General features: G+C 41.3%; 1 protein-coding gene across 1 annotated transcript; it reads right to left on the bottom strand.

The window, feature by feature from the left end:
• Window positions 1-354: 354 nt before the first annotated feature.
• Window positions 355-1,714, bottom strand: smim19 (small integral membrane protein 19). Its single transcript, XM_048230622.1, has 3 exons — window positions 1,438-1,714; window positions 1,140-1,264; window positions 355-1,001 (listed from the first exon to the last, which is right to left on the bottom strand). The coding sequence occupies exons 1-3, from the start codon at window positions 1,566-1,568 to the stop codon at window positions 940-942; spliced, it is 318 nt and encodes a 105-aa protein (XP_048086579.1). The 5' UTR covers window positions 1,569-1,714; the 3' UTR covers window positions 355-939.
• Window positions 1,715-10,990: the final 9,276 nt, after the last annotated feature.

Below are 10,990 nucleotides of genomic sequence, written 5' to 3'. Positions count from 1 at the left end.
ATCATCGATGAGAACAGATCAGGACAATACACAAGATTGCTTTCTGTCTCACTTATGACCAACCTACCAACAGAGAGACACACACCTCGAACAAATCAGACTGATTTCCTGACACTTGGGTCACACTATGAAAATCTTCCCATGCATCTTGATCATGAAAGTTGGCAAAAAATTTGGTCTTGCCCACAAAAGAACAATTCATGACTTTCAATCCATTTGCCTGGTAGAAAAGTTCTACTATTGGCTACTCATAGTGAATCCCCATGGAGCCAAAATCTGTAATAATATCTTGCTAGATAACATCTTACACTTTATTTAGCTAAAAGGGGACAGAATCAGCCCAAGTCCCCAGCATTACAATTTCAATATAAGACAAGACATACTTTTATTATTATTATTTCAAAAATCACGGAGCACTCACAAGATCACCTCTTAGGTGAGATGTTATACTAACTTTATCCAACATCCAATCCTTCCTATATGTAGAAGTCAGGAGAAGCAAAAATACGCATTCAGTTCTACTGGCAAGCGATCCATGGGAATGCGAGTAATGTTGTGCAGCAATTATCCTCATCACCACTAGAGGGAGGCAAATTCTCATTACTTGACTTACACATCACCAGCCCACTATCTAAGTGACTATCTAAATCAAATATGACTTTCTACTTATGGAATAAGTTACAACAGATGCAGTTTATATTTATACTAGTTATCGTTTTCAAAAAGGTTATCACCCAATCCTGCAAATGTCCCAAGAGTGTGTAGCCTACTATCATCACAGTCCAAGACATTGGTCTGCATCCACTGACTCCCTGGCACTGAAGTTGGCTACAGTCAGTTTTCACTGTTTCTGTGACAAGTTGTTGATGTAGTCACTATGAAGTAAATGAGCTGAAGAAGCAATGAGAGGTGCGATGCATGGCCAAGGGCCACTGGCTTTTACTCCATGGAGAGTTGTACACTGTCTGACTGCGCCTGTTGGGCTTGGTCATATTTCCGTGCTGTAAGGAAACAAAATAAATGTCAACATGAATTCAGAAGGCGGTCCTTAGTCGTGTGAGATGATGTGGGTTGGTCGCATCAATGGTAGGCTGCCTGCTAGCCTACATTAGGCCAAAATGTTTTACATTTTAACTTACCCAAGGAGTACATCTCCAGCTGTTGTCGCAGCCTGACTTTCTGCAAACTGTCGTAAAAGTTCGGTTCTGGTGTTGCCCCGACGGTGGGGGGCAGTGAAAAAATGCGCATGATCTTCCTCTTGTTTCTATGAGCAAGTCAGACAAGCAGTTGTATGTTACGAAGGTGCGCCACAAGTTAGCGCGCATGCAAAACCACAAACATTGCCTATATAAACACCCAATCATTAACCTTAATCGCAACAATTAAACCCATCTACTACCGATAGAAGCAAATAAAAGGAAAGGAACTGTGTCTTACTTCCTAGCATACATCAAGAGTCCGAAGCTGACCAAAATAACAAGAAGGTAAACATTTGTCGCTTCATTCCATGCTTCGTGCACGGAATAATCCAATGACTCCTCGCTCGCCATGACGCCATATCCACCCATTACAAAGACCAAACTATAGGCAATAGCCTAATATTAAATTCTAGCCTTTGTAGATCTTCTCAAAACACATCTAAGCCAAGACCGCACAACCTAAATACAATGTTGCCGTGAAGATGGTTACTTCCTCGGTTACACTTCCGGCTCTGCCTTCTTCTTCTTATTATTATTATTTTTTTCTTTGGCGGTTGGTAAACAGCTTTTAGGTGCATTACCGCCACCTTCTGAATAGGAGTGTGGGTCTGAATACTACATCCCTCTAAATTCTATGGAATAAACCTGTTGTTTTCAAATATTGAAAAACACATCTAAAACATTGTTGCCCAGAATTTCTTTGCAGTATATCTGTTATGTCCAGACTTATTTTTTCTTGTGCTAGCTGCTCTATAAGTGTCTGTCGTTCCTGTTGGAATTTAGGACACTGTACTGACATGTTCTACGGTTTCTTGAATGCCACACTCACAGTAACCATCAGCATGCTTTCTCATTAGAACTAGTGTGCTGTTCAACCCTGTATGCCCATACCTCATTCTTGACACAATATCCTCCTCCTGTTTGTTTCTGCTGGTACTCCTACTCCATCCTACATTCTTTTGAATTGAATACAGATGCCTGCCTGTAACTTCATTATCCCATAAATATTGCCATATTTCCTTATTCTTAGCTTTAATCATGTTTTTAATTTCAGCTTTGCTATATTGTACCTGAATACCTATACTGTCTTGTTTTGTTGCCTGTTTAGCATACTTGTCTGCCATTCCCCACTACTCCTACATGGGCTGGAACCCACCCCAGAAGGATGCTGACTCCTGAATTGGTTAACCTATTTACCAAATGCACTATCTCATATATAATATCCTGCCTGGATTCAGAATGTACATTCCTTATACTTAATAAAGCTGAACTTGAGTCAGACCATATTGCTACACTTTTAGATCTATACTCCTCCACCCATAATAACGCCAACCATATTGCAATTAATTCAGCTGTATATACAGCAAGATCATCACTAACTCTCTTAGCCTTTACCAACTGTAATTCAGGAATTGCATATGCAACTCCTACTCTCTTGTTTATTTTTGATGCATCTGTGTACACATGAATATTATTTCCATACTTTTCTCTGACATATATTTCAAATGCACAATTATTAATAGTTATCTCCCTTTCTTCCAATAATGCTAAATCTATTGCTACTTCTTTAAACATCCATGGAGGAACACTTGAATATGCTACTGTTGGACTTACACTTAGTGTTGTAATTTCCATTTCTCTTGCAACATTTCCTATTGTCCAACCAAAACATGAGCTTTGTTTTTTTCCTTCTCTTGGCAGGGCATTAGAACCCTCTGACAAGGATGGTCATCTTTGTGGCCCTTCAGGTTTGCCCAGTAAACAAGGGCCAACTGCTCTCTTCTTAGCTTAAGAGGCATCTCTCCCATCTCTACCTGGATAGCAGCCACAGGAGTAGTTTTATATGCCCCACTACATAATCTCAAAGCTTGATATTGTATTGCATCCAGTTTACTTAACTGAGTTGCAGAAGCAGACCCATGTATAAAACATCCATAATCCAACACTGACCTCATTAATCCTATATAAATAGTTTTCATAGCTGGTCTGCTTGCACCCCACTCTACTCCCCTCAAACAACGCATACCATTTAAGACCTTCTTACACTTTTCCACTACTTTTTGGACATGAATTGCCCATGTAAGCGTCTTGTCATACCATAGACCTAAATACCTAAAGAAGTCTACTCTTTCTAATTCTGATCCATTTATCCTAAGTTTTAAATCTGGACTTATTTTCTTTCTTGTAAAAAACATGGTCTTTGATTTATCCACTGAGAATCTAAATCCCCATTCAAATGCCCATCTTTCAATATTACTAATTGCTTGTTGCATTTTATTAACAACATATTCAACATTTCTACTCTTCTTCCACATTCCACCATCATCTGCAAACAGAGCTACATCGACTGAGCCTCCAACATCTTTAAACACATCATTAATCATTATTGAAAAAAACAAAGGACTAATGATGCTCCCTTGAGGAGTGCCATTCTCTACTTCATAATAACTACTTAATACTTCATTAATTTTAACTGCTATTTTCCTTTCTGTTAAGAAATCCTTACACCAACTAAAAACTCTTCCTTTTATTCCCATTAGTTTTAACTTGATAAGCAGTCCCTTCTTCCACAGCACATCATAAGCCTTTTCAATATCAAAGAACACCACTAATACTGTCTCTTTATTTGTCTGAGCTCTCCTTACGTCATACTCCAAACACACCATAGGATCCATTGTTCCTCTTCCTCTTCTAAACCCACTCTGATCATTTTTGATCAGACCTCTAGTCTCCAGGTAGTATACCATTCTATCATTGACCATCCTTTCCATAGTTTTCCCCATCTGAGAGGTCAAATTTAGCAACATCTCTTTCCCTTTATCACTTAACTGTTCTAGCATGACATAACAGATACTATCCCTTCCTGGAGTTGACTTACCCAGCTTCCTTAAGGCATTATTAAGTTCAGCTATTGTAAATAATCTATTTAACGCACTACCATCTTCACCATCACCTTCCTGACTGATACTTCCATATCTTGCAATAGTATCCTCCCTTCCTCTTCTTTCCTCTTGACTTAAATTTTCAGAACTATGTACTTTTACTAGTGTCTTTGCTATTAGCTCCGCTTTAGCTTCACTACTAGTAACACTATTTTGGCCATCCTTCATTACTGGGTAACCAAACTCTTTCCCACAGCCTCTCATTCTCTTTATAGTTCCCCATACTTTCTCCACTGGTGTTGACCTTCCAATTGAGTCACAAAACCTTTTCCAATACTCTTTTTTATATCTCCTAATTGTTTGCCTCACTATTGCCTGTAGTCTATATTCAACTAGATTTTGAAAATGATGTGTCTTCTTCAACTCTTTAAAAGCTCTATTTCTTTTCCGTATTACCTCACCACATTCTTTTGACCACCATGGCACAATTTTACACAACTTTGTGGGTTTAGACTTTGGAATAGCCTCTATTGCTACCTGAATTATAGTGCTACTTATCTCTGTATTTAACTCCTCAACTTTTTGATCATCTCTGACCCACATCAAAGAACACTCACTGATTTCTCTAAACTTCTCTCAGTCAGCCTCTTCCAACCTCCATCTCCCCTCCCTCACTACCTTTTCTACAGTCAATTCCATTTCTGTTTGAATTAGTATAGGATAATGATCACTTCCCATTGTACTATCTCTCATTACCTCCCACCTACACTTCCTAGCTATTGCTACTGTAGCTAGTGTAATGTCTACTGTAGACTCTGTCCCCCTTGCTACATCTATCCTTGTACCAGTTCCATCATTTAAACACACTAGCTCTTTCTCTTCCATAAATTCCTCAACAAAGCTCCCATTACTGTCATCCTTTACTCCCCATAATATGCTATGTGCATTAAAATCTCCACACCAAATAACTTTCCCATTTAACTCACCCCAAATGTCTTCTAAGTGCCCAATTTCCAGTTGCTTACATGGATTATAAAAGTTAATTATTTTAACACTTCCCTCACTTGTCCATACCTCCACTGCAATAAACTCCCACTCATTTCCCTTCCTTAACTCTCTATATTGTAAACCTTGTCTTAGAAAAATAGCACACCCTCCACCATTTCCCTCTAATCTATCCCTTCTTAAACTTATATACCCCTTTATCACAAAGTCTAAAATAGACTTAAGCCAAGTCTCCTGGATGCATACGATATCTGGCTTATCATTTAAGTCTTCAATAAAACCTTTAAGTTCTTGGCCATTTGCAATAAGACTCCTAGCATTCCATTGCAAAATTAACATGGTGGATCTAGAGCTCCATGCAATGTTCCCTCACTTACCTCACTTTGAACAAGACCTGCTTGAATTTTTTCAAAAGACAAATCTTTCATATTCAAAAACTTACATGCTGCTTTCATTATTATCTTTATTTTTTCAGTTTTTGTTTTTGCTTGTTCAGAACAATTGATCACATATGCTACAAACAGAACCAACTTTTCTGTATTGATTTCTACCACATCCTTATCCCTTTCCTGCATATAACTCACTACAGGGCTTTCTTTCTTCTGCTCGTTGACCACTTTGGTTGCCTCTGCATATGTAAGATTTCGATCTGCACGTATCTGTTGCATCATTTAAACTCATGCTTTAAACATATTTTTGCTGTAAATTAAGCAATGTGGTGGTAATGACATACTGTTCTGGTGATGACATAGTGTTTAAATAATAAAAAAAATGAGCACACTTCGTGCACTAAAGTGCACTGAGACGTAAAGAAAATGTAAGGCTTAAATTATGACTTCTGGTGAGTGTTGAGGAAAGAAATGGACCGATTGAGATATACAAATGCGACACAACCATCAACTTGAACATATTTCAATCATGAAGAAACCCATACAATATTTTTTAGAGAGTCAATTGTCACAATGGGGTTAAACAGCATAAAAATATCCTTCATAAACTATGTATGACTATTACCATTAGGAGATAAATGATATGTTTGGCTTAAAACCTCCAAAAAAGTTGCATTGGGTTAACACTAACAATACAACATGTTTGCTTTCAAACACTGGCTGAAGACTGTGAGTATGGGGCACTGCGCGATGACTTGTTGAGAGACAGGATCGTAGTAGGCATTAGAGACAATGTGCTTTCACAGAAAATGCAAATGGAGAGCAGGCTGGCAAAAGCCATAAATATGGTCAGACAAGCTACACGAGCTACGAGGATTACGGTAAGCGAATAACGTCACTTCCTGTTTGTAGTGTCAGAGTGGCTGCTCTCACGCTAGCTTGCTCCTGTTTTTCTCTCTACGTAATCCACTTAATTAGACTACACCTAGGTTTTATTTGCGTAAAAACTTCACTCTTAACCCCTTGTGTAGCCAATTCACTTGTCTAATCTATCTTAAGGACGATGGCAGAGTCCTCTGCCGCCCCTGCCTTTCCTTCCGATTCTCTCTGTTGCCCGGCGTGTCACATGCTAGCTAACTCTTCAGCCTCCTTTAGTGGACATGCTACTTGTAATAAATGCAGACTAATAGTTAGCTTGGAGGCGAGGATAGGTGAACTAGAGAATCGCATCCACACACTGGATCAGATTAGCAAACAGCTAGTGGCAGAACCCCTGGTAAATTGTGTGGATGCACCAGCCGTCAGCACAGTTAGCACAACCATGACAGCCCCCTCGCAGCAAGGGGATAGCTCTTGGGTGACTGTTAGGGCAGCTAGACCCAAGCGAAAGCAGCCTGTTGGGCCTGTTTCGCCTGGATCTAAATCCAAACGAAGGAAGCCCACTGCTAACCACCAATCTATTCATGTTTCTAATAGATTCTCCCTCTTAGCTAGCCCCGAGAAACCTGCTACTCTGGTCATGGCGCTTCTACTATACGAAACGTGATGCTAGCGACTCCATCGGCCATAGTAAAATCGATATCTGGGGCCAGAGCTAACGACATCGAATCAAATTTGAAAGTGCTGGCTAAAGCTAATCGTAAATACTCGAAAATAGTCATCCACACAAAACCATACAATCACCATACAAAACTATCTCCGTGTGCAGGTTCGCGCAACAGATGTCTGACTGTAACTTTCTCTGGACCCATACCTATTAAAAGAGGTGATGAAATGCTCAGCAGAATTTCAGACCTCAACCGATGGCTGTCAAAGTGGTGTGCCAATAACAATGTGGGCTTCATAGATAACTTTAGCTCCTTCTGGGGGAAACCTGGACTGTTGAAAAGAGACGCTATCCATCCCACATGGGAGGGTACTGCCCTCCTTTCAAGGAACATAGACCGTCACTTAACCAAGGCTAGTTCCTCCCGACGGGCCCCGACACAATATGCAAATTCGGGCCGGGTACGGGCCTTACATTCAATGAATAGCACGGGCTCAGGTAGGGCTCGGGCTTGACACTAATAAAGTTGGTTTTATGTATTCATGATTTTTCAGTTAGGTCAGGTCAGAAAAACATTCATGCGCACAGCTTTTTATTTCTCTTTTTCTTTGGAAGCAGACGCTATGCAGCACGTCATAATAGTCAGTCAGTCAATAAAGATGGACAAACTGAAAAGCCAGCTAGCCAGAGGTGAGCTATTGAAAATTCCCAATTCGGGAGGGAAAATTTCTTTATGGGAGCACTTCGACCTCATAGCTAACAAAGAGAAACAACCTTTAGGTCATGTACAGTGCAGAAACTGTAACTCCATTCTTGCTTACGACAGCAAGAAGACGGGATCATCGCATTTACAGCTCATCTTGACAAAGGCTGCACCAGGGCTATTCGCGCTACTGTTAATGCTAGCCGACAACCTTCCTTGCCATCTTTTTTTACGAAGCCAGTACCAGCTCAAGTGAAAAGCGAAGTCACTGTAACGTGTGTGGAATTCTGCTGGTTTTCGCAAGATGGCTCAGAAGCTGATCAACATAGGCGCAGCATACGGCCGTTTGCCTGCCGACAAAGTGCTCCCTGACCCCACAACTATCTCTCGCCGGAGCAAAGACATGGCAGTGGAACAACGAAACATATTAGTTGCAGAGATAAAAGACGTTCTGAAGTGTGTTAACATCGGCATGACCACTGACATGTGGACCGACGATTTCCGCAAAGTAAGCTACATGGCAATCACTTGTCATTATATCACTGCAGATTTCCAGCTGAAATGTAAAGTACTCACCACCGCCAAGTTCCCCTCTGACCAGCCTAAGACGGGAGCCAACATCCGTACCGAATTGCAGCAGCAGCTTGTGTCCAACCTCGGTTTCCATGCGAGCGTGATGAACAAGGTAGTGTGGGTAACAGACCAGGGCTCCAATATTGTGTCTGCGCTACGACCATACCGACGTCTGGACTGCCAGGATCACGTCTACAACACGGTCATGAGACATGCCCTTAACATGGAAGAGCTTTCTGAATCAGCCCCAGAGGTCTCAGAGACTCTCCTGGCTGTAAAGGCCTTAGTCCGGTATTTGAAACAGAGTGGAATTACAAGCCAGTTGTCCAGGACCGTCAAACAAATGTGCGAGACGCGCTACAGTACTCAGTATCTCACTCTTGAGTCCGTCAAAGCGGTATATCCAGAGCTACTAGAGAAACTGCAGGACCAGGCAGAAGCCTTTCACTACATCACCGACGTATCCCCTGATGTGCTGCACTTCATGGTGGACTTCCTTCATCCCTTCTACGAAGCCCAGCGGGAGTTAGAAGGCGAACTGTACCCAACATTAAACATTGTTGTACTGTGGCACGGGAGGCTCCTTCTTCACTGCAAGCCGAAAAGCCATGACACCCCTTACCAGGTAGCCTAACATTTTTACTCGCATCTCTCTTCTCATGCTGTTTTATTGTAGGTCACCAGGCTACTGGTTTAATGATATCTTCAGGGGTAAAAAATGTAGCCTAAATTGGTGAAACATGTTTAATCTAGCTAGAAAATTAAATGTAGCTTATTTAATTTATCCCTTATTCCATCTATGTACCAGGCCACCATCCGCAAGCGTCACCTAGAGTGGATGACGAAGAAAGTGGTAATTCAACCACTACACAGACTGGCAATTTTCCTCTGGCCTAAATTCAGCCAGCTTCGTATGCTGACTGAAGAGGATGGAGCTGATACCCTTGAGGAGGCAAGACGCTGCGTCACCTTCTACAAAGATGCACACGCTGCTGCAGTTGCTGCTGGGCCTAGTGGTCGCGACGTTGAGCCAAGCGCTGAGCCACCAGCCAAAAGGAGGTCTTCGTCAGAAGAAAATGAAGCAGAGTGGGAGAACATCGCCCGAGAAGATTACACAGTGGATGAGGTCCAGCTGTACCTCAACATGAACCACAGGCAGGAAGGGAATGACCGTGACCTACTAGGATGGTGGAAACAGCATGAGGCAACTCTCCCAATGCTTGCTACACTTGCGCGCTATGTCTTGAGTGTCTTAAAACCATCCACCGTGGACGCGATTCTCTTCCTGCACAGCGCAGCGAAATGAACAATCGATGGACTGTAAATAGGTTTGCCTGTGTTTTTTGATGGACCTGGAACTCAAAGAACGTGAGTGTTTTCTGTTATTTTGTTAGGCGGTTATAGACGGTTGTGTTGGAAGCGGTCTAGCCTACTTTGCACTTGTTGCCTTTATTAGGTGAGCAATACATTTATTTGATTGTTAAATATTAAAATAATAATTTAATAAATATTAAATTCAAAGTGATTCAATTCCTTTATTTATTTACATGGTGCATTATAAGTTGGCTATGGACAAGGAGCTCATGTGTGCTGCTCATTTATCTACTCCCGTGGCGCATACAGATTTACCGATGTCATATATCCTGGCTGTCCGTTACATGCTGCTTTTGCGACAATGACATCCCGTTATTTCGACATTGAGGTCTAATTAAATACATAAACGCTTGTATTTGCAAGGGTTAATCGTGTGTTAAAAGTATTATTTGTTTAATTGTTCGAGTCGGCTTTCTGAGAAACTATTACGCGACTGAAGTGTCGGGAAACAGTCATGTCTAAATAGCGGACCCTTTTAGTCGGGCTCGGGTTCAGTAATTGCTTAATTTGTCGGGCAGGGTCGGGTTAGGGCCTGATTGCCAGGGGTCCGGGCCGGGCCGGGCCTGAAATTTTACGCCCGTGCAGGCCACTACCAAAGATCCAGGAAGCAGAGATAATGTCTTACACAGATCTCTGCCGTCCTAACAGTCACCCAGGTATACAGGGCATAAAAGGCCAAATAGAGAGGGTGTGTGTACCAAGACTGTCAACTCTTACTCGACCCACTAGGGGAATTATTCGTAGCAATCTTATTACGATAAAAACTTCTTCGGTTAAGCAAATTCCTCCAAAAACGCAACTTACACTTGCTTTACTTAATATTCAATCACTGTCAAATAAAACTGCCTTGGTTAATGAAATTATTACTTACAATCATATACTGTAGATGTTATGTGCCTTACTGAAACCTGGTTTAAACCAGATGAATACCTTCCATTAAATGAGTCTACACCTCCCTCCCATTTAAATTATCATGTACCACGCCACACTGGCAGGGGAGGTGGAGTAGCTACAATCTATCAATGTAGTCTTCTCACATCTCCCAAGCTCACACACAAGTTTAAATCTTTTGAAGTTCTAGTCCTCATTTTTTTTACCGCCAGACTGGAAAACTAATCAGCCTGTAACTGTGGTCACATTGTACAGACCCCCTGGCCCCTACACTGAATTCTTAGAGGAATTTTCTGATTTCCTTTCCACTTTAACTATCCAAACAGAAAAAATACTTATATTGGGTGATTTTAATATTCATATGGATAATGTGAACAATTGTCTCACAATTGCATTTCAATCCCTAATTGACCATGTCGGGTTCTGCC

This window comes from Alosa alosa, chromosome 21 (genome assembly GCF_017589495.1).
Source record: "Alosa alosa isolate M-15738 ecotype Scorff River chromosome 21, AALO_Geno_1.1, whole genome shotgun sequence".
In the NCBI taxonomy this organism is placed as follows: domain Eukaryota; kingdom Metazoa; phylum Chordata; class Actinopteri; order Clupeiformes; family Clupeidae; genus Alosa; species Alosa alosa.
The sequence above is the reverse complement of the archived record's forward strand: the minus strand, read 5'-3'. Positions and strand labels throughout refer to the sequence as shown.

Excerpts from the sequence above, each read along its gene's own strand:
- smim19 (XM_048230622.1), bottom strand. The coding sequence starts at position 1,568 with ATGGGTGGATATGGCGTCATGGCGAGCGAGGAGTCATTGGATTATTCC. Across the intron at positions 1,265-1,437 it reads CTCTTGATGTATGCTAGGAA|AAACAAGAGGAAGATCATGC; the intron begins GTAAGACACAGT and ends ACTTGCTCATAG. Across the intron at positions 1,002-1,139 it reads GCTGGAGATGTACTCCTTGG|CACGGAAATATGACCAAGCC; the intron begins GTAAGTTAAAAT and ends GTTTCCTTACAG.